The 24,425-nt window shown below is 42.8% G+C and overlaps 2 protein-coding genes across 5 annotated transcripts in view; one reads left to right on the forward strand and one right to left on the reverse strand.

Moving 5' to 3' along the window:
* The window catches only part of FAM234B (family with sequence similarity 234 member B), a 55,340-nt gene extending 37,431 nt beyond the window's left edge, over positions 1–17,909 (forward strand). For both annotated transcript variants that reach the window (XM_068240815.1, XM_068240814.1), the window contains exons 9-13: positions 2,157–2,238; positions 6,274–6,426; positions 7,914–8,031; positions 9,005–9,231; positions 15,042–17,909. In XM_068240815.1, coding sequence (XP_068096916.1) covers positions 2,157–2,238; positions 6,274–6,426; positions 7,914–8,031; positions 9,005–9,231; positions 15,042–15,050 — 589 coding nt within the window. In that variant the 3' untranslated portion in view covers positions 15,051–17,909. The remainder of the gene's footprint in view (positions 1–2,156; positions 2,239–6,273; positions 6,427–7,913; positions 8,032–9,004; positions 9,232–15,041) is intronic.
* Positions 17,910–22,714: 4,805 nt separating this feature from the next.
* Positions 22,715–24,425, reverse strand: part of IFT46 (intraflagellar transport 46) — a 29,828-nt gene continuing 28,117 nt past the window's right edge. For all 3 annotated transcript variants that reach the window (XM_068240819.1, XM_068240818.1, XM_068240817.1), the window contains exon 12: positions 22,715–23,220. In XM_068240819.1, the coding sequence (XP_068096920.1) occupies positions 23,125–23,220 (96 nt within the window). In that variant the 3' untranslated portion in view covers positions 22,715–23,124. The remainder of the gene's footprint in view (positions 23,221–24,425) is intronic.

Raw genomic sequence — 24,425 nt, forward strand, 5'->3', positions numbered from 1 at the left:
AGCTGGCTGTGTTTATCTCTATAGTGTCAGTCTGCTGCTCTCCCCGCCTCCTGCAGAACTCCAGTCCCCGCCTGCATCCCTTCCCTCCCTGCTGATTGGAGGGAAGGGACAGGGGCAGGGACCGGAGCTATGCAGGAGGCGGGGGAACAGCTGAGACTGACACTACAGATGTAAACAAAGCCTCACAGCACGGCTGTGATTTATGAGGGATTGCAGAGTGCAGGGGGACTTTAGTGAGGTTTGGGATAGCGACAGAGGCTGGGCTGTATAGGCAGATCCAGCCTCTGTATGCAGATAACATTTTTTAAACACACCTCGGGTTCTCTTTAAATTGTAAATGTATTCATCATGTACATACAGAAGTAGGAACAGAAGCTCCCTTTGATTACTCTGATGAATGGGGGGGGTGAGCTAGCTCACAGGAGAGGTTCTACAGCAAAGTCCCTGTTATATGGAACTCTGGCAACCAGAAGTCTCCACTAATGGATAATGGGGCTCAACTTTTTTTTTTTTTTTTTTTTTTTGGGGGGAGCAGCAGGAACTACTTGCCAACATCCATGCACCATCTTCTACACACATTCTGCAGCTCCCAGCAGGTCTGACCATGTTTGTTTTGGGGGGTGAGGGAGGGGTGCCATGCTAGATATACTTGTTATTAGGGTAGAAACGGAAGTGGTTGGATGGGACACTTTTGCTAAGGTTTTGAATAGAGCGGTCATCACGCCCATTATCAGTTCAGCACAGAGCATTCAGCAGAGAGAAGAGCAGGTGGGAGAAATACATCAGGTCATCAGGCCTGGTCTAGATTTACATAAACTTACTTCACTCTCCCTTCTGCTGGGTACACACTGAGATTTTATGGTTGATTTACTGTCAGATCGATTATTTCCAACATGTCCGATTTGCTTTCCGATCGATTTCCTATTGAAGTGAACGGAAATTGATCGGAAAATGCTTGGAAAACTATCAGAAAGCAAATCAGACATGTTGGAAATAATCGATCTGACAGTAAATCGACCATAAAATCTCAGTGTGTACCCAGCATTAGTTTGGAGCTTGGTGTCACCCTCTCTGCATGTGACACCTGGTGCAGTCTTCACCTACCGCACCCATCCCCCTCCCCAGTGACGCCACTGCCGGGTGTATTGCTGAGACCTCATTGTAAACTCTGCACTTGATGCTGACTGTATGCCATAGCTTTTTTTTTTTCCCACCACCTCTCTGTACTGCCCACTGTCTATAGCTGCTCTCTTCCTCACCCCTTCCCTGCCTCCACTTTCTCTTGCTGCTCACTGTCTACCACCGCTGTCTACTGTTGCCACCTCACTGTTGTATTCTGGCACTGCTCTTTCTTGCAGCTGTGTGCCAGCTACTCCTCTCTGGTGCCAACATCTTGTGGCCACATAACTGGAATAAAAAACATCCAGTAGAATCAGAACATGTGCTCTACATTCTTGTTCTATCCAAATCCAAAAAAGCTTTATTGGCAGGACCAAATACATTTAGCATTGCCAAAGCAAAACATTACTATGGAGGGGGTGGTTGTGGGATTAAGGGAAAGGTATAGGGGGTTGGGGTATACAGTCCATAAAACTATGGAGGATATAAGAGACAGTATAGGTGGCTGGGATATATAGTCCATAGGTGTGTATCGGGGGGGCTATATAAGGGGTATACAGTCCGTGGGGCATTATGTTCCTTCCAGTTGATGGCGTGTAGCGACCTATTGGGCTGCTATCTGCACGGTTGTTTCCGCTTTCCCCAGTAGGATGTTGAATTTTCTCTTCTCATCTGTGGAGGTGGAATCTGGGATGTGGGTGGAGAGTCTCTGGAAGGGGGCAGTCCTCACAGGTGCAAATTTGCTGCACTGTAGCAGGAAGTGGGCCTCCTCCTCAGAGCCCAGTCACTTTGCCTATCCTGTCTCAATTGACTGTGTGCTAGAGACACAGCTTTAGTGAGCTGTGAGCTTTAGCGCAACTGCTGTACACACCATGTTCTATAAAAGGAAGTCAACAATGGCACCCTATATAACTCTCATTTCATGTTGTCTTTAGCTGAGCACATCATGAAAAGTGTTTGTTAGATTAGATTTTTTATGAATTTGTATCTGAGAATCTGCAGGATGTATTAAAATTTTCATCTACTACTTTTTACAGTTTGCCGCAGCCTGGCTATTTTAACGCTGATGGGTATCTGGATTTCTTGGTACAGGTTGAAAGCAGTAGTGATATGAAAAAGGTATGTGTTCCTATACAGTACTACACATAATGTACTGATGGGTATATGCACAACTGCTATTGACATCAAGAGGGCCACACTGCATAATGAATCAGATTAAATTTGGCAGCATCTTGTATATTTCCTTATGTAAGCTCTGGGTATTGCTGGATACTGTGATAGTTTTGAAGCAGATCTCCATATTTTTCTGACATATTCCATGGTTGCTAACCATTACAGGTGCCATTAATGTTGCTATGGAGAGAGGGGAGGAGGGACAATGCAGGACAGTGGCTTCTGGGGTTCACAATCTTTAAAGTGAATGGGAACCGCATTTAAAAAAAAATAAATAAGCAAATACTTGAGAGGGAAGGCTCTGGGTCATATAGAGCCTTCTGTCTCCTCTCTCAGTGCTCTCTATTCCCCCCCCCCCTCCCTGCGTTCCAATCCCCCGCCGAAAGGGTATTTGGAAGTCTTTGGGAGCCGTGACCTCCTGAAGACGTGCGGCTCCATACTGCACACATGAGAGCGTGCTTGCGCAGGCGCAGTACAGGGCCGCCCTTCTTCAGGAGCACTCGGGCTCCCTGAAGACTTCTGAAGCCTCCTTCGGCCGGGTAAAGCAGTATTTGACTAATTTAGTCAAATACTGCTACCGTGCAAGCCAGTACTGGAACGAGGGGACCAGGAGAGGAGCGGGAAGGCTCTATAGGACCCAGAGCCTTCCCTCTCCTTGGGTAAGTATCTGTCTCTTTTTTTTTTTAAATGCAGTTCCCATTCATTTTAAAGAAGAACTCCAGTGAAAATAATGTAATAAAAAAAGTGCTTCATTTTTACAATAATTATGTATAAATGATGTAGTCAGTATTTGCCCATTGAAAAATCTTTCCTCTACCTGATATACATTCTGACCTTTATCACATGGTGACATTTTTACGGCTGGCTGGTAAAGTCAGTGGAAGGAAAAGCTGCTTGCTTTTTTGGCAGTTGGAAACAGCAGTAAACAGCTGTTATTTCCCACAATGCATCGAGGTTCAGACAGGAAACTTTCAGGACCATGGTCATGACATCACACTGTGGGAGGAGTTTCACCACAATATCAGCCATACAGAGCCCCCTGATGATCTGTTTGTGAAAAGGAAAAGATTTCTCATGAAAAAGGGGGTATCCGCTACTGATTGGGATGTAGTTCAATTCTTGGTTACGGTTTCTCTTTATAGTAAACACATTCATTTAAACAATACCAGTTGCTTGGCTGTCCTTTTGATATTTTTCTGGCATATGTCTGAGTCACAACCCTGATACAAGCATGTGTGTAATTCAATCAGACTTGAGTCAGAGCACCTGATCTTCATGCTTGTTCAGGGTCTATGGCTAACAGTAGTAAGACACAGGATCGCGAAACAGCCAGGCAACTTGCATTGTTTAAAATAAACATGGCAGCCTCCATATCACTCTCACTTCATGTTCTCTTTAAACTAGCGATGAGGACACTTTTTTTTATTATTGTTGCTGTTTTTATTACCGTATATACTCGAGTATAAGCCGACTCAAGTATAAACCCAACTTTTACCCCAGAAAGCTGGGAAAAATGATTGACTCGAGTATAAGCCCCCCCCCCCCCCCTCACACACACAGTTAGTATGCCCATGGGCCCCCTTCCTAACATCTAATAAAATGTACTCCCACTATACCAAAATGTGTGCAGACTTCTTTTTCCCTGTTCCCTGGCATCTGCCCCCTACCAAAGCAGTATATGCATTTACTTCCCCCCCCCCCCCCCCCCCCTCCCCACTCCTCCCAACCTTTTAGTTATCAGAGTGTGCTCCCATCATATGTCCTGCAGTATATGTAGTTGCATTTCCCCGAGTGTCCTGAGTGTCCCCGCAGTGTTGCACACTGGATCGTCACTTACTGCTTCCACGCTGCCATCATATACCCAGCGCCACGGCATATGAACTGATTGTCCCCGTCGTTGTCCCCGCCGAGTGTCCCAAGTGTCCCTGCACTGTTGCACAGTGGATCGTCACTTACTGCTCACAGCCTCACACGCTGCCATCATATACCCAGCGCCGCGGTATATGTAGTTACATTTCCCTGATTATCCCTGCCATGGTGCAGAGCGGATCATTCACTCTGCTTCACGCTGCCTGGAGACATCTTTAGCTTTTCTCGTTGGTCTCCTCTCTATGACGTCCTGCAGTAATATGACTCACAGGAAAGAACCGGTTCAAATGAAGGAATCGTTCATGAACCAGACACTAATAGAGAGGAGACTGACGAGACAAGTTAAAGATGTCTCCAGGCAGCGTGAAGCAGAGTGAATGATCCGCTCTGCACCATGGCGGGGACAATCAGGGAAATGTAACTACATATACTGCGGCGCTGGGTATATGATGGCAACGTGTGAGCAGTAAGTGACGATCCACTGTGCAACAGTGCAGGGACACTCGGCGGGGACCACGGCAGGAACAATCAGGGAAATGTAACTACATATACTGCGGTGCTTATGATGGCAGCGTGGAAGCAGTAAGTGACAATCCTCTGTGCAACACTGCGGGGACACTCTGCGGGGACCATTGCAGGGACAATTGGGGAAATGTAACTACATATACCGCGGTGCTGAGTTTATGATGGCAGCGTGGAAGCAGTAAGTGACGATCCACTGTACAACACTGCGGGGACACTCACTCTCGGGGAAATGCAACTACGGTACATATACTGCAGGACATATGACGGGAGCACACTATAAAAATGAATAGGTGCATAACACACAGCACATTTGGGGGGACCCAGCATTAGTGACTCGTATATAAGCCGAGACCCCCACTTTTGGGCCACTTTTTGTGTCCCAAAAACTCTGCTTATATTCGAGTATATACGGTATTTAGTATTTATACAGTACTGACATCTTCTGCAGCGCTGTACAGAGTATATTGTCTCTTCACTGTAAATGATTAATTTTGGGCTAGGATAGCCATTATTGCCTGCCTCGTCTGAGTTCGATCTGTACACACCTTTGCTGTCTGCAAGCTGCTTAGACTAGTGATAAAAATCAATTTAATCATACTATGAAAAACTTTCTAATGCTTCCACTGATGCTTGCTAGAAGAAACCTGCTGGTGCTGTTACTCAGTCTTTGGGTGCCAGATATGACATTTAAAAGGAACCCAAGGTGTGAGGCCTATGGAAGCTGCAATATTTATTTCCTTTTAAACCATACCAGTTGCCTGGCAGTCCTGCTGATCTTTCTGTTCTGTAGGTTCTAATGCTGGGAACACACGGTACAATTTTCCGTGCGATAGATGGATCAGATAGATAAAATCCGTCATGTCTGATATTGCTTCCGATCGTTTCCGTGCTCGATTTCTCATAGCGGTGAATGGAAAAATATAAGTAAAACTAATGAAGATAAGAGAATCGAGCGCGAAATAGAGTGTGGAATCATGCCGAAAAAACGACCGGGTCGTAAAATCGCACGGAAAAATGTAACTTGTTTACCCAGCATAAATCGCACACCTGAAACAAGATTGCAGGTAATCTTGTCAGATTTTTCATAGACCTCTGATCTGCATGCATGTTCAGGGTCTATGGCTTAAAGTATTAGAGTCAGAGGACCAGCAGGACAGCCAGGGAATGTGCATTATTTAAAAGGAAATAAACATGTCAGCCTCCATATTCCTCTCACTTTGGGTTCCCTTTACATTCACACCTGAAATTGACCTCCCAAAAACAATACAGTAGAATCTCTTCTATAGTACACTCCAAGGGACCTGGCCAAGTAGTTTTTTATATCATAAGTTTAGTGTATCAGAATGGGTCATACATTGTATATTTATAGAGGTGCATTTAGAACCTGAGGACATAGTTTACTACAGCCAGAGGTTTCAGAGGTTTACTACTGTATATCAGTTTCTAATGAGATTCTACTGTAATGTTTACTTGCAGTGTTTTTTTTTTGGTTTTTTTATGTTTGCACTGAAATGTTCTAACATGATGATCCATTTTCCTATTCCTGTTATTTTGGTAAAAATTAAGTTGCTTGTATTGTTTTATCAGGTTGCTGTGATTGATGGATCCACAAGTGTATCCCTTTGGGAGTGTGAAGTGCCATGGCATAATGAACACGCCAAGGCTATGTCACTTCTGACTGTAGATGGAAAATCAGTCTTCCTTTTCTGGGGTGAAGGCGGGCCCATAGCCAACAGCTCGGTGAGATATTTTAGCCTTTCCTCCTGCCATATTCAAAGTGCTTAGGTAGGTAAGGAGAGCTGTAGCCATGTAGGTTGTGCTCAGTAAGCCAGCCTGGTAAGCATCCTGAGCGTTGGGGAGCGAACACGCTGAATCCAGCACTGGAGACTTGGGCCCAGCAGCGCAGGAGACTTGGGCGCAGCCGGCACCACCATAGGCCGTAATGGGAACTACGGCTATAGCAGGCACAGGGAGTAACTTCAGCGCCGTCAGAAGACAGAGCTGAAGTTGCTTTTAAAACAATAATTCGGCTTCCAGCAATTATTTCATTCCCCCACTATCCATGACGGCCTGGAGGGGGAATAGTAATTAACACGGCCCGGACTTGTGCGGCAGCAGGATCAGCCATATACCGGCTGTGTCCTGCGCCCAAGTCTCCAGCGCTGTTATATCTCGTACGCGTTGGGGAGTCTTCCTCAATGACTCCTTACTGGTTTTAACCAACACACAAAAAATGCATTCAAGTGTAAACTAGCCCATTGATTAACATTGGTTGTAGTTTTCCTGTGCAGAAAATGCACACAAAAAAAACTGAGTGTAGACAGGCCCTAACAGAGCTCCTTATCAGTGGCTACAACGCTCCTTAGCTACCCAAGAGCTTTAAAGGACAACTGTAGCGAGAAGAATGTGGAGGCTGGCAAATTTATTTTTATTTATTTATGTTTTAAACAATACCAGTTGGCTGGCAGCACTGCTGGTCTATGTGGCTGCAGTAGTGTCTGAATCACACCAGAAACGAGCATGCATCTAATATTGTCAGATCTGACGACAATGTCAGAAACACCTGATCTGCATATGCTTGTTCAGGGTCTATTATTATCTACTTAAAGTATTAGAGGCAGAGGATCAGCAGGATAGCCAAGCAACTGGTATTGCTCAAAAGCAAATAAATATGGCAGCCTACATGTCCCACTTGCTTCAGTTGTCCTTTAAGTTAGACAATAGGAAAGCTTTACATAAATATTTGCATTTTATTCAACTTTAGTTTTTAATTGTGTGATTGCTTACACATATATAACATAACGCTGCAATTGCTGTTTGACCATAAAAATGAGCTTTAGTTTTTTTCCATTAACTGACGTGGAAGTTTACTAGTTAATACATGAAATGGCTAGTTAACTAGCGTAAGGTAAGTTCTATGTGATTGTGCAAAATGTCATGCAATTGTTTAAGAAAACTTTTCATATGGTAGCTGCACATATACAGTTTATGGCAAAAGATTTATTTGTATGTACCGTAGCTATGCGCTACTGGTAAGCTGAAGATGCTGAAGAAATTGAGACATTTTGTTGTTAAAAATTGTATCAATGGCAAGCAACAAAACACAGCAAAGTCTCTAGCGTGCAAATTTCAAGGAAAATGGGTGTTCCAGATGTACTATTACAGGCAGCAACACTATGGACAATGAAGTTTGGCTTATTCTCTGATGCAACTTTTATCTCAAACAGGCATTCTATGCAACCCCAGAAACACCTTTGAAAAGACATCTCTATTTGCTGTATCCAACTTATCCTGGAGTCCTTCTGGATCTCTTCAATGTTACTTCAAGTATAGCTGCCTCTGGAGGTAATTTTTTTTTTTTTTTGTATTATGGCTTTCACTGCTTCTGTACCCCTGAATCCGGTTAAAATACTGAATGAAGCACATGGTGGGCTAGATTACCACCTTCTTAGTCTCTTGACACTGCTCGTTATCCTTTGGGTCCCTCCTGTTCCGTCTCCGGTCCTTGTTTCTGCCCTGCCTCCCAGAAATTGCGCCAAGTGGCGGTGCACGATTCTGAACTGCTCATGCACAGGTTTCAAACAGCATGTGAAAGAAAGTGCTTTCTATTGCTGTGCACGCACATGCACTAAACTGACATTTTACAAACACAAAATATTTTAGCTTATTTTGGCTACATCTCTCAGGGCTGCTGGTATATGGAGATTAATGTTGAACTTTGTTACTACAGAGAGATGGGCAGACAGACCGAGAGCTCTCCATACCGAACACGGTAAATCCAGCGCTGGACACTTGGGCGCAGCAGCGCAGGAGACTTGGGCGCAGCCGGCGCCACCATAGGCCATAATAGGAACTACGGCTATCGCAGGCACAGGGAGTAACTTCAGCGCCATCAGAAGACGGACCTGAAGTTGCTTTTAAAACAATAATTCGGCTTCCAGCAATTACTGGAAGCCGAATTATTTTATTCCCCCACTATCCATGTCGGCCTGGAGGGGAGAATAGTAATTAACACGGCCCGGACTTGTGCGGCAGCAAGATCAGCCATATACTGGCTGTGTTCTGCGCCCAAGTCTCCGGCGCCGTTCTCTCTCGTACGCCTCCATACTTCATGTTTGTAAATGTTATTTTTTTTTCCTTAATGTGTACCTGCTATATTTCCATGGAATTGAAACTTGAGTTTCTTAGAAATTGTAGAAAATAACTGGTTGAATATTGAAAAAGCTTATTTTCAATAACTTGGAAAAAAATTGTGTTAAAAATATTGATGCTTTTTAACTTGATTTAGTAACTTTTTTTTTTTTTTTTTTTTTGTCAGTGGGGATCAGAGAGTTGGAGAAAGATGCTATTGTTGCCATTATGACAACAGAGAAGGCAACAAACACAGAAAAAATGCTTCGAAATATGACCATCAGCAAGCTGGGCATGAGATGGGCTCTGTCTAACAGTCAAGCTCTGTCTTTAGGGCGTGTGAACATGAAACCCAAAGTAGAAGATGTAAAAAGGATTCTTGCCAGACTAAAGTTTAGCACAGTTCCTCAAAGGGTATGTAGTTTAGTAACTGTGTCCTAGACCATAGTAGTGAGCAAAGTAGTCTCTTGTAAAGGTCCATACATACATACTATTCTGATATCTTGATTTTTGCTTTGGGGTGTAAAAGTGCCCACATATGCCTTAAAGTGTAACAAAACAATATAAATACTGTAAGTAGTGCTGTCTGACCTATAGAGGTAGGTCCATAAATAATTGTGACAAAAATTACCATAATTTTTGCTCTTTATGCCAGGGGGGAAGAAGGTGTGAGAAGACTACTCTGGCCTATCCCTGCCATCCTTCTAGCGAACATATGGTCCCTCCCAAACAAAGTGGACCAGCTGCTCCTGCAGAAACACCCCGGTATTCTGCTTTACCGAGACCTGGCTGAATGACCATGCCCCGGACAGCTCCCTTCAAATGCCAGGCTACAACCTCCTCCGAGCAGACCGTGATGAGGCACTCTCCAGGAAAAAGAGTGATCGCAGTGTATTTTTCTTAATAAGCTGGTGCACAAACTCTTCCATCCTTAGCAAAAGCTGCACTCCTGATGTAGAGCTCCTAGCCATCAATGGTAGGTCACACTACTCACCCCGGGAATTCTCCTCCATTCTCATTAGGGTTTAAATCTACCCTAGTGCTAACAACCAGACTGCATTACGAACACTTAGCGACACAATCTTACAATGGGAAACAGCCCTTCCGGAGGCCGACATCATCATCATCATCATCATCATCATCATCACTAAGGGAGACTTCCAACAGTATAAACCTGCGGCAGGAGCTGCCTTGCTATAAACAACACATTAATTGCCCCACCTGGAGCCGGAATAACCTGGACCAGTGTTACAGTCCTCAAGAATGCATACAAGGCTGCCTAAGGAGCTGTACTAGGGAGCTCTGACTGCCTAATCCACCTTATCCCCACCTACAGATAGCACCTTGAGACCACCAAGCTTGCGAACAGCACTGTCAAAAGGTGGACGGAAAAGGTAAAGCTGAAGCTCCAGGCATGCTTTGACTACACTGACTGGTCAGCCCTCGCGGTATCCTCGGTGGAGGAATGGACCGAGATTGTCACCTCTTACATATGATTTTATGAAGAGTTGTGCATCCCAACCAAGACCTTTAAAGTTTTCTGCAACAGTAAGCCCTGGTTTAACAGCAAGCTGCCGTCGGCTCCAGAAACTCAAGGAGGAGGTGCAGAAATCTGGTACCCCAGAAGAGTTCAGGAAAGCCAAGAACCACCTGAACTGAGAGCCGCAAAGAGGGCCTACTCTAACAAGTTGGGACTGCAGTTCAACAACCAAAGAGAGGTATGGAAGGTCCTAGGGCAGCCTCTAACTTCAAGACAACCCCCCCATGCGTCTCCTAGCATCCAACTGGCCGAGGAGCTCAATGAGTTTTACTGAAGATTCTAACATCAATCCACGCAGCTTAGGGTCCCGGCATCCACGCCAAAGGCAGCTCCTGTTGAACTGATTGTGGACTTCAGAAAACACCCTTCCACAATCTCCCCAGTTAGCATTGGTGAGATTGCAGTGTCCAGGTTACCATGTGTCTGATTCCTCCGTCATCACATCAGAGGCGTTTTTCCCAGACTAAGACCTGCATTTGCCATTTACTCCTACCCCATTGCCTTATGAAGCAGTTGCAAAGAACCTTGGAGTTTATCAATACATTTTCAATGTTTTAAACGTTAATATGTTTTCATAACAATAATATTTTATAGCGCTTTTCTCCCTGGGGACTCAAAGCGCTGTGACCCGGCATTATGCAGTCTCAAAGGCTAGGGAAAAGAGGTGAGTTTTTAGCCTCTTTTTAAAGCTGTCTAGAGAAGGAGCTTCTCATACTGATTGTGGAAGGGAGTTCCATAGAGAAGGGGCTGCATAGGAAAAGGCCCGAGCACCAAATGTTGTGTATCCTGGGAATAACCAGCTTCACCTTGTTGGCAGAGCGGAGGGTGCGTGGAGGGGCATAAAGTTCCAATAGATCCGCTATGTATTTGGGTCCCATTTGGTTTAGAGCCTTGAATGTCAGCAGGCAGATCTTAAATTGATTCTCCATTTTACTGGCAACCAGTGAAGAGTTTGCAGTACTGGGGTGATGTGTGAGCTGCGGGGGGCATTGGCTAGGAGTCTGGCTGCAGCATTCTGTACTAGCTGTAAGGGGTGCAGAGCCTTATCTGTAGATCCGATGAACAGGGCGTTGCAGTAGTCTAGGCGGGAGGATACAAATGCATGAACCAGGGCAGGTACCTACCTTCAGCTGGGATAAGGTGTTTGATTCTCGCTATATTTCTTAGATTGAAGACTTGACGACAGCTGATACCTGCTGTCTGAGTTTTAGATTTTCAATCAGGATCACCCCAAGGTGTCCCACAGAGTCTTTATACTGTACAGTTTCTCCCCCAATTGCTAGTTTGAGGTGGTAAGCGTTTTGAACTTTATCCATCATGTGTGGACCACCTACCACCAACACCTCTGTTTTGTCAGAGTTCAGCCTCAGCCAGTTTTCATGTCTGCTTGGAGGAGGTAAGTCCACCACTGCCTCCCATATCCCATATTTTTTAAAAGTTTTATCTATTTGTATTCGTTTGGTGCCTCTGTTTGCCTTGCATTGGGATTTTGGATGACAATAATAAAACAAATCTGACCGGGTTTCCAACTTCACAACGTACCAATAACTACAAACCTGGCTACCTCTAGGAAAGCATTTCATATGCCCCTGTTTGTGCAGGAAATATAAACAGAAAAGCAGATATTTGCCTTATTAAAAGAGAAGGTATTTGTGAATATTCAGATTGGAGTGAACATATGAGGTGTCCCACAATGCATCACTGCTGAATATGCAAATTATATATTATCCCTTTGTTGTCCCTGAAAGCCTAAACACACTGGTTGGTCCTCATCAGTGCATGGCATGGATTAATGTGGCTCTTATGGTAGGACTTGAAACACCCAGAGTTACAGATTATCCAGCAGCGGTTCACCATTAACTTGCTGGGTAATCTGGAAAACTGAGAGGAAGTAAAACTATACCTTATTTTTTTTTTTTTTTTTTTTTATAGGGATATAATTAAAATATTTCCTGAGTAGGCGGGGATATATCTAATTCTTGTACCATAGGCGTTCTGGATAACAAATTCATAAAAGAAATTAGACTTTTAACACCTTTTCAACTTCAATTTTTGTGTTTTGCTTGTATCACTGCATCTCTTTGTGCATGAGGGACTTGGAATTAATACTGCAAATTGAGCCCTCAGATTTCTCCAAGTGTGCCAAGTGTTCATCTGATGCCACTTATTAAAGGAGGCTTCCATATGTATTTATTTTAAGCAAGACCAGTTGCCTGGCTATACTGCTGATCTCTTTGGCTGAAATGGTGTCTGAATAGTACACCAGAAACAAGCAAGCAGCTAATGCAGTCTGACTTCAGTCAGGGCACCTGATCTGCATGCTTGTTCAGGTTCTATGGCTAAAACTTAAAGAGAACCCGAGGTGGGCAGATGGGATACAGAGGCATGTTCTCTGCCTCATGAAGTGCCTTTGTGTCCCCACACCACCACTCTGTCACCCCACCACCGCAGTATAGCCCCCTGAGATTGGCGACATTTGTCGCCATCTCAGAGGTAAACACAGGGAGAAGGTTTCCCTGTTCAAAACGCCCGCCTGGGGCATTCCTACAGGATTTCCAGAGCTGACATCTGGCAGCTCTCACCCTGGCCACGCCCCCTGCACGCTGGATGAGAGAATCAATCTCATTCCAGCGATGTGACTTATAGGTCATGAATGTGGGCCAGTGCGGCCCACAGGAGCAGCAGTTTTTGTGGGTACCTGATCTGCTCAGCCCTCCGGATAAAGATAGCTTTTTTTTTTTTATGAGCCCACATCGGGCTCTCTTTAACGACAGAGGATCAGCAGGATAGCCAGGCAATATGCATTGTTTAAAAGGAAATAAATATGGCAACCTCTCTCTCGCTTTGGGTTCCCTTTAATGGTGTACACACTTGAAAGATTAATGAAAGATCTTAGACCAATTTTACCACCTTCCATGTAGTATGAGAGCGCACTCTACACAGTCTATTCTATTGAGCTAAACTCATCAGATAAAATTCTTTGCAAGATACTACACACAAAGATGCTGTACACATTCAAAAGATCAGTATCTGCAAAAGATCTGTTCCTACAAAAGGTCTGTTCCTGCAAAATGCATTCATAGTCTGATATCTGCAGATCCTCATACACACCTTGTTTAACAGACATTCATATGCATATCCGACAATCATCTTCAGATCTGAAGATCCATCCTGGTGGATCTGATCTGTAGATGAATGTCAAACAAGGTGTGTATGAGGATCTGCAGATATCATAGACTATGAATGCATTTTGCAGGAACAGATCTTTTGCAGACACTGATCTTTTGAATGTGTACAGCATCTTTGTATGCAGGATCTTATGAGAACATACCTGATTATTACCAATTTACACACAAAAAATTAGCCTTATAGAGAGAGAAAAAAGGGTTAAAATTTAACTTTTAATAGGATATTTAAAAGAGCTACGGACACATTACTACCTATAAGGACAAAGTGAACCAATAGGGTCGGTGGATATATGGTTACTCATCGTGAAGACAATCCTACCAATCTCCTATTGTATGACTATTATAAACCCCACACCAATACCCTACATGTTTCGTTTCATAAAAATAGAAACTTCGTCAGGAGTGATTACTATATAAAGTGCAAGAGTGCAAAGTGCTAAAATAATAAAGACATCTTATATAAATCACAGAGTACACATATTGGTAAGTAATATAGCCACAGGTAGCAGCCAAGAAAACATGCAGGATCTTGCAAATATTTTTATCTGATGGGGAGTTCAGCTCAATAGAATAGACTGCGTAGAGTATGGCTCTCATACTACATGGAAGGGGGTAAAATTGGTCCGATACCTTTCATTAATCTTTCAAGTGTGTACATACCATTAGTTTCCACTATAGGTAACCTTTTATCTGAATGAAATGCCCATTATCAAGAAGAGGCTACTAAATATGTCACTTTACTAATCATTCATACAAGCCATAATAAATACATGGAACACAGTGATTATTTTTTCATCTTTGTAAGGCATTATGACGAAGTCATAAAGCAAATGTTGAAACAAATGCATTCACAGATTCACTCATCCAGATACCACTGTTATCCCTACAGCTAAGTTAAAAGCCAGGGTCTTAGTTCACCGTTTCCTTAATAACTTATTTAATGTCCTAACTAGAGGCGATGCGCCTGGATATATGTCTTTGCTTTCTTGTTACTGACCCCCTGTGGCCACGGTTTTAATTCAGTGCACTCCCTCCTTCCCGTTTGTGTTTTTGTCGGCATGCACACAGCTTATGCTGGTGTATGTGCGATTGGTAAGATGCACTATCTGTCCCAGGAGAGGACGTCGGGATGTGTGCTCCTAATCCCTTGATGGCTTCGATGCTATGAATGTTTGCATGTCTGCACTATGCATGTTACAGGGCTAGAGTTAGGACACCTACGTTTACCTGGGTAGTTCTGCGCAGTGTAGGTGACTAGGCAAAAGAATGCATTCTTCTGTGAACTAAGACCCCGGCTTTTAACTTAGCTGCATGGATAACAGTGGTGCCTGGATGAGTTAATCTGAGAATGCATTTGTTTGAACATTTGCATGTGAGTGTGCGAAGGGTTACTGATTTTTGCTCATTTGTAATCTTGTCTTCTACAACCATACAATTACACTTTTTTCTTAAACAATGTTTTTGCAAGATTAAGATTGTTTTTTTCTTTTTTTCAGCTTTTGTAATCTTGAAGAGTCTGGTCGATTTGGGAAAATCTACCTTTTGCATGACAAAACCTTTAGTTATCTTGCCACTTACAATGTACAGCATTGTAGAAACCGTTCTTTTGAGTATTCTTTTTCTTTGAACAAGTCTGAGAAGAACCTGAAATGAGAACCACTGTCTTGTCCAAGCTGTCTTAGAAGATCCCAGGAATGAGAGATGCTGTGAAATCTGTTGTCTGAGGGTGAAACAAATTGCACTATTTTGTTATAGAAGCCCTGAAGATAACTCCAGTGAGGACGATGTTGCTGTGATTACCCTGTCTTACTTGGTCCAATATTTTTCATTTATAAACGACTCCTGGTTGCTTACTGGACAGTGAAATGCTAGAGCAGCTGTGGCATTTCACCACAAATTATCATTTGAAAAACTTCATTCACTTATTTATTCTCAAACCTGTCAAATTCCTACAGGCCAACTGAAGCGGACCTCTGAAAAACTAGCATGAAAGGTAGATGAGACTGTAAGCTCTTGTAGGGAGATCCACCCCTCCAGATGTGTCGGGGTACTGCTGTCATCTTGCCTTTCTGCTATGTATGTCCTACAAGGTGTTTTTGTATGACTGTGATTTATCTGCATTACCATTGCTTGTGTCATCTGTACTTTTATGAGAGCCACAGAATATGTTGGCACTATTTAAATCTATAAAAATGTAGAGAGGTAATAGTAGTAAAGCAAAGTGCATCGTTTGTGGTGCTCATAGGTTTCCATACCCTGGCAGATTTTGTAAAATGTGTAACATTCTTCAAGGTATAGTTGAGTAATCAGGCAAACATCTTATTTTATTTTTAACCCTAAGGCTACAGTCATAGTGGAAGCTGTGTTGAGTTCCCTGTAAAAACAGAAATGAAAAAGTGGCACCGACCTTTAGGTTGCATGCCTTGAATCATACAGTCAATGTAATGTATGCTTCACTGCCTCTGATGCATACTGTATGCGGTAAAAACTGCACTGGCATACTGCACTTTGATCTCAACACACTGTATGCACTCTGAACGTCCCATAGACTTGTATTGCAATGTGACTTTCTGCATTAAGATGTAAATGGGGGATTTAGTCACACTGCAACACAACACTGAAGCCTTAGGGTGGCAGCTGTTTTTTTTTGTTAGAAAAGCTACAGAACAGTGCCAGCTACCTTTTGAATTGTGTTTATTAAATGTCTTGCTAAAAATCTACATGTACTCCAATCCACATTAGTCAACAGGATTGTAATTTGGGTGCAAAAATATTTGAGACTATTGAATATTATAGTAATTATTATGATGCAAAACTATGCTAATTATCAATCTATTATACAATGGACTAATCAAATCTTGCAGTGAAAGAATTTCATTGGTCTATTTTCAAGCTGCATAGATTTGCAGTAACATTTGTATAATTCTGTAACAACTGAATAATAAGCATATTTCAAGTAAAGCAGATAATAATATACGGGGACATAAAAATGCTTATAGACGTCTACTGCACATGGCAGTAATTTCGTACTAAAATGCCTTTAGATGTCTGTGGCGATTGGACGTTCAAACACCGAAAACCTACAGATGTCCCTGGCAGTTTAAGGCTTAATGAGATTCAGTCAGAACTCCAGCTTCACTCATCACCCCTTTTACCTTTATTTTCCCTTCTTCCAGATGCCTCAGTGATCTCTGACTCCAAACGTGAAAGGGATTTCCCCTCCAAATTTGCTTGCCTTCCTTCTTAGCTTAAAGGACCACCCCAGCACAAAAAAAAAGTTAAAATCTGACAGAACCTACATGTTTTGGACTAGTCCATCTCTTCATGGGGGATTTCAGGGCTTGCTTTGTTTTCTAAAGCATTTCCTGAACATAACTCCCTACCCACTTGCACATTATTGTTAGTTAGACTTACCAGCTGCCGTTCAGGAAATGCTTTACAAAACAAAGAAAACCCTGATAATCCCCCCCCCCTTGAGGAGATGGACTAGTCTAAAACCTGTCAGATTGTAACTGCTAACTTTTTTTCACTGGAGTAGTCCTTTAAACATATTGTGGAGTCACTCCCAGCAGGCCTTGCTAAGGTCAAGAGACCGATGTAGCATTTTCCATAGATGACATGGCTTGCCTTTACACATTATATGAAGTGCAATGGATACAGCCGCGCCAGCAGAATAAAAAACATGAAACTATTTAAAAACAGTAAAATCAAGGGGGTAAGGGTGGACTTACCTCCCCAGAAGGTCAAACACAGCCAATGTGATAAAGACACAATTTAATTTGTACTCCAAATAAAACAATTGCATTATATAAAGTGTTCCTTTTTACTGGTTTACATGCAGCCATTCAATAATGGCTAATTGTTCCCCTGGCAGGGTTATTACTACTACATGTCAGTTCTGCTTGAAACACTATGGATGACTGACTTGTGACTCCACCCCATTCATCTCTGATGATTGTACTAGGTAACATGCACTGCTGGTAGGATTGAAGGGCAGGTTTTGTAAACAATAAGCTATTCCATTTTGTAAATGTATTATTGTTCTTATAGATGTTTGAAGCAATTTGCGTGTTTTTAATTTTATTTTAAACTGTGAACATTGTAAAATACTTTTTGCCTTATTAGGTTCTATGAAAATGCTGGTACATTCTGTGGTTTAACTTAAGATTTCAGTCATTTGGAAAAGTGAAATAATTCAGTGACTGGTCTAACTATGGAAATATAATGTGCATAATATAGTGTAGGCAAGGAATTCTTAGACTAGTCCTAGTGGGGCCTCCCCTATCAAGCACATAGGATTGCAACCCTCACCACTGTAAACATCACATCTGAAACAAAAAAAATTAAAATGTATTTAAACTGTGCCTGTGTCGTGTATAACTGTATCTGGTTTAGCCTAAAATAGTCTTGCGTGTCTATTCTGAGCTTGCAAAGTAGAGAATTTGTGTTGCTGAACATCTGCATGGCATGTAAGACACTTACAGAACCGCTATCACAAAAAATATTTTAACATTTAAAATACATCTAATTTGTACCAGCTAAAGGTATTGTTCACTTTGGCTTCAATTCAGTAAGGCCTGGGGCACACCAGAGAAGTTTTGAGCGTTTTGAGTTTTTAAATCTGCTGCTAATGTTATCCTATGTGTCTGTGCACACTGGAGCAATGAGGTTTTGTAAAAAAAACCCATAGCATTACATTAATAAGAGCTTTTGAAACCTCTAAAAGCTCTTCCCAATGTAATGCTATGGTTTTTTTTTTTACAAAACCTCATTGCTCCAGTGTGCACAGAGACATAGGATAACATTAGCAGCAGATTTAAAAACTCAAAACGCTCAGAAAAACTCTTCTGATGTGCACCAGGCCTAAGACCTGTTTGCTAAAAAAATAATAGGTTAAAGCGGAATGAAACCCAGCATTTCTTCTTCGCTGTAAATCTATTGGAGCATATGTTTTATATACAACCCGCATTTTTTTTTTTTTTTTTTTTTTTTTTTTTACTAGAACAGCATTCAAAGGGTTACACAGAAGACTTCAAAGTTCTCTGCCAGCAAAGCTGGACCCATCCGAACAATAGATGTTACCTTGTATTTAATGGTATCAAGTAAGGAATGTAAATAAACACTTCTCTGACACTGCAGGCTCTGCTGAACAAAGTCAGACAATCAGAAAGCATTTCTGCTTACGTTAGAACATGAATAAAACAGTTATAAATAAAATGTAAAGTCAGCTCCCGGGCAAAAAAAGTGTACTTTGGGAATGTATAATTTCTAAAATACTCATGCACAAAAGCAAATATGATAACCGTATGGCATATAAAAAATAGGAAACATGTTTTTATTGAATATTATGTCAGGGTTTTATACCGCTTTAATAAAATACTGCATTCAGTATTTTAGACTTTTCTGAATTAACTAAGATTTTCACTAATGCATTCATTTACCAAGAAAACCTGGATTTCATTCATTAACCCTCTGGGCGATACAATTACATCACCCGGCGATCAGAGTAAGCAGGAAATCCCGTTCAGAACGGGATTTCCTGCTGGGCTTCCCCGGTCGCCATGGCGACGGGGCGGGATGACGTCGTGACGTCAGAGGGAGTCCCGATCCACCCCTCAGCGCTGCATGGCACTGATTGGGGTCTGGGGGGTCTGCGCGGCACATCGGCGGTGACCGTAAGTTACACGCAGCTCGTAAAGTGCTAGCTGCGTGTAACAAAAAAAAAATTATGCAAATCGGCCCACCAGGGCCTGAGAAATCCTCCTGCGCGACATACCCCGAGCTCAGCTCGTGATTATCGCCCAGGAGGTTAAGACCTGTTCCCTAAAAAGTAGAAGTCTAATCAGCTGTAGAATAGGGATAAGGTATATCTTGCAGTGCTGATACTGACGGTTTGGTGGATATAAGTGTATTTTCTTGGATTGTCACTTGTTCTATGCACTATGATGCTGCTTTTCCACTAGGTGGCTCTAGGTGTATTGCAAACATGTGAAAGGAAAGAAAAAAAAAAACTGCTCTAGGGTGCAGTAACATAAGATTTAATCCAAGACGCAACAACAATCTATACGCACACTCCCGTGTGGGAGGCGGCCTGCATCAACTCCTGCTTCCCAAAATCTGGCCAGGACCTGGGAGCGCTGAAAGAACTCCGGCGTCTGCAGTAGGAGATGTGAGGGACGCTGCCTCTACACCCACATGTAGAGACAGCGTCCCTCACATCTCCTGCCGGAGTTCTTTCAGCTCTCCCAGGACCTTGCCAGATTTTGGGAAGCAGGAGTTGACGCAGGCGGCCTCCCACACTTCTAGTAAGCGTATTGATTGATGTTGCGTCTTGGATTTAATCTTATGTTACTGCACCACAGAGCCGCTTTTTTTTTCCTTTTGCAGCGTAGGTATTTGCAGCAATCTGTGTTCTTGTACGGTGATGTTCTCCCACTTCTGGCCTGAGTTGTGATGATTCTTCTGATACAAGTGGTTTGCCTAAAACCTGAGCCGTTCCTTTTGTAAGTTGCATATTTTACCCTGTAAGTGTTCTAGGGCAAAGGCATCACCTGCATTCCTTTAGATTTGCATGCCACCTCTAGTCCCTCTGATTATTCTCTGTATCAGTCTTTCCTTGTTCACGTCTATGGGGGAAACACTGCTCCTGCATCACGTTTTTATTTTCTAATGTCCTACCTGCAGTACATCTGGCACCAATGGGGTGAGTAGTTGGACAATCTGTATCCTCCTATTGGCTGATTCCTTTGCCTTTCCATTTTACCAAATGGCTTTTTGTTAACTACCAACAGCTCCAGGCTGGAGGTAAAATACCAAATAGCTTACTTGTTCTACCACATGCTTTAATCTTTATGAATTTACATTTGAGGTATTTACTGCACTAGTTGGTGATTTTATATGTGGTAATAGCCTTACTGAATTGACATTTTACAAGATGTTCAGTAAAATCGGCTTTTTTTCTGCTTTACCAAATGCCATCAGGGCCCGTTCTCATGGCGATTCCCACTAATCGCCGAACCGCTAGCGCTTTTTAAAGTGCTAGTGCTATTTTAACCCTATGGCAGTTATCTCATTGCCGCGATTAGCGCCAATCGCAATACATGCAGCATTTTGCCACAGTTCTGGATTGCGGAAGTATGAGCACTATTTTACCACACGAATTGCAGTACAATCACCTGTGCAAAAAGGTAGTGATAAGCGCTACTGTTTTGTGATTAATGTGAATGGTTGCTAAGGATTTGTGAATTAAAGCCATTGGGGTTGACAACAAGATGGGGGTATTTGCTCTTCCCCTCTACTCCTCTCCCCAATATGTCTGCTCATTGGTCTTTACCTTAAACCTCTTTACTTTCATGCCATTTCAACAAACACCACCTCGCCAAATGAAAATTCCTTCCAGCAGCACTTACAACAAGGGATAGTTAATGAAATGAAAATTGTTCTGCATTGATGCAAGGTTATGCAAATGTATGCAGCTTGAAAATGGACCAATCAAATCCTGGCAAAGCTAGAATTTGATTGGTCCATTTTTATGCTGCATATATTTGCATGCAATATCCTGCATCCACATGGAAAAATGTGCATTGCATTCAAAGCCTAGAATACTACTTAGATGCTTTTATTTTCTTCAACTATAAAAAGTGCTTTTCATTTAGGATAAAGTCTATTTTCCATGTATGCTTCCTAATACATTTACATTTTCTTTTGGAAGCATTACAGACTATTGAAAGCTTACAGTTCAACTCAATTGCTAAAAGTGTTTACAAGACCTTAAAGAGCAATTCTGCAACATAATTTTCAAGCTGCATATATTTGCATAAAAGTGTATAGTTTTGCATCTCATTGATCATCCCTAGTTGTTGGATGTAGCAACTGTGCCAAAGTGAAGAGCCCATTCTAAAGTGAGCACTGTTTAATGAGGTGTGATGATATGTATTCAGCTTTGACCATTTCTTACACTACTATAAAAATGGCACCTGCCGTCTTTTCTGCCAACAAAAGATGCTTTTTCTCCCCCAAAAATGGGGAAAAAAAGTCCCCTGCATCTTTACATGCCGAATACAGGGAATCCCAGACTTACAATTGCCCACCTGAGCCCCCTGCTTATTTCTGCTCCCTCCACCATGTCTCCTATGCCCCATGTATAATATGCAGTGCCAGGACTGCGTCTTGCATAATCCATGGCTCCCACAGCGATTTCAGACCTCTTCTCTTCTACACTGCTCCTCTAGTGTTGGCTTCTGCTGATTGCATCATCAGCAGAAGCCATCACTGGGGGAGCTGTGCAGAACAGAAGAGGTCTGTGCTTGCTGAGGAAGCTATGGATTAGGTAAGAATAGCTCCTGACACTGCTTACTAGACATGGGGGGGAAGCAGAGGATACTAAGTGGGTGACAACGTTAAAGGGACTCTGAGGAGTAAAATAAAAGGAAATTGGTAATTACCTGGGGCTTTCTCCAGCCCACTGTAGGTCAGGAGGTCCCCTGGCTCTTTCCCCGGTCCCACTGCTGAATACAGCCCTGGTGACACCAAGGCCGGGTGTCGGGCTCTCACTTCCTTATTGGTGACGCTGCGCGTCATCACTCTGGCCGTGATGACTAGCAGCGTCACTGATAATGAAGTGGGAGCCTGACACCTGGCCCGGGTGTCGCCGGGGATGTATTCGGCAGCAGAAGCGGGGGAAGAGCCAGGAGGACGCCGTGGGACTTTCCAACCTACGGTGGACTGGAGAAAGCCCCAGGTAAGTATTAATTTCCTATATTTTTTTTTTACTCCTCGGAGTCCCTTAAAGACACTCCTGGAATATGGATGTATCAAGTTTAGTATCTTATCATCCTCCATCACATGATGTGCCAGAGTGTAATATACTGGCACATCCCGACGTGATGAGACATAGAAATTGGCAATCAAGGTGAATTTTAACCCCCCCACTGCCCACTTGCAACTCTGCAAGGGGGGAGGGGGGTTTGGAATTCAAGGAATACAGCCCAGGTCATAAAGTTTACCCAGCCCTAAATCTAGGTGTGCCTTATATTCTGGAGTGTCTTACATGGCAGAAAATACAGTGTATTGCATACAAGGTAACGGTAAGTACTTTTTTGTGTTGGTTTGTTACAGTTATGCACACTTGACTTCCATCTCTTTGTTAAATTGCATTACTACGCAGAAGCAATGGAAACTGTTTAATAGAAAAACATAGGAAAGAATAATAAGTGCCACTTTTTGACAACCATTTTGATTACTGCTTGTTTTGTAGTGCAAATCAGAAAGTGAAAGCAGGAATCCTGCAGTCAAAACAGGTGCTTCTACCTAGATTGCATACACCAGCATAAATATACACGCCGCTGATACCTAAATACATTTCTAAGCACCTATTTCTACTAAATGCAAATTCTCAATGTGAATATTCGCATTGAATAATGGAGTCCTTTCCATTGAATGTGAATTTGCCATTGCAGTGCGATGCAGAAAAATAATATGGATTCCACGCTGCAGATTTCTGCAACATGCATCCATTTCCCATACAATGATTGATTGCCGAAAACAAAAGTTTGTTCAGAGATAAAAGGTTCATTCCTTTTAAGTATAGCTGCTGAACTCTGTATCCTTGTTTGGTGTAGTTTCGCTGCCAAATGAAATTCTCTCTTTATTTTCTTCAGATAAAGCTTTAAAATGCTGTGAAGAAATGGAAATTCAAATCATAAATAGCTTCTTTATAGTTACAAGTGAGAATACTTTTGATTAAAAAAAAAAAAGGCGAATTACTGTTTTGATTTTAACAACTCAATACATTTATTTAACCGTAATGCTAAGGAAAGACACGCTTGTTGTTAAAACTTGGCTCCAATATTTCCAAAACCCACCCCCTCTTAAAGGGAAGGTTCAAGCAAAATAAAAAAAATGAGTTTCACTTACCTGGGGCTTCTACCAGCCCCATGCAGCCATCCTGTGCCCTCGTAGTCACTCACTGCTGCTCCAGTCCCCCGCTGGCAGCTTGCCGACCTCGGAGGTCGGAGGGACGCATTGCGTACATTTTTACGCATTCCCGCTAGTGCAGGAACATTAACACATACATTTTTACGCATTACTGGTTCAATGCGTAAAAATTTGCCAGCGGGGGACTGAAGCAGCAGTGAGTGACTACAAGGGCACAGGATGGCTGCAGGGGGCTGGTAGAAGCCCCAGGTAAGTGAAACTCATTTTTTTTATTTTGCTTGGACATTCCCTTTAACCCTGGACAAGACCAAGCTGCTCATCCATGCACTCATCTCCCGGCCTTGATTACTGTATCTCCCTCTTGTCTGGCCTTCCCTTGAAACGCATTGCTCCCCCCCTTCAATCAGTTATGCACGTGGCTTCAAGACTCATCCTTTCTTAACACTGCTCCGCATCCACATTTCCCCTCTGTAAATCCCTACACTGGCTCCCTATTCGATTTAGGGTAAGTTTCAAGATTCTATGCCTGGCGTATAAATCTGTCCAAAACCTGCTCTACCTACATCACGGAGCTTGTTCACATGTATACAGCAGGTCATCCCCTCTGGTCCTCCAACGACCTTCGCCTCACCACCCCATGCATTTCCCACTCCCATGTGCGCCTGCAGGATTTCTCAAGAGCTGCCCCCATCCTCTGGAACTCCCTTCCACTGCCCATCAGACTTGCTTCCTCCTTCACATTTAAGCAAGCCCTTAAAACCCACCTCTTTAAGATGGCCTACTCACCCCATACCACACAGTAACTCTATACTGAATATTTATTACACAGCCCTACCTCGTGTTTCCACACACCCTTAGATTGTAAGCCTCTGGCAGGGTCCTCCCTTCCCTAGTGTAGTCTACATGATTGTTTGCTCCTTACCTATGACAGCCTGTATTGGTAT

Source organism: Hyperolius riggenbachi, chromosome 6, assembly GCF_040937935.1.
Source record: "Hyperolius riggenbachi isolate aHypRig1 chromosome 6, aHypRig1.pri, whole genome shotgun sequence".
Taxonomy (NCBI): Eukaryota; Metazoa; Chordata; class Amphibia; order Anura; family Hyperoliidae; genus Hyperolius; species Hyperolius riggenbachi.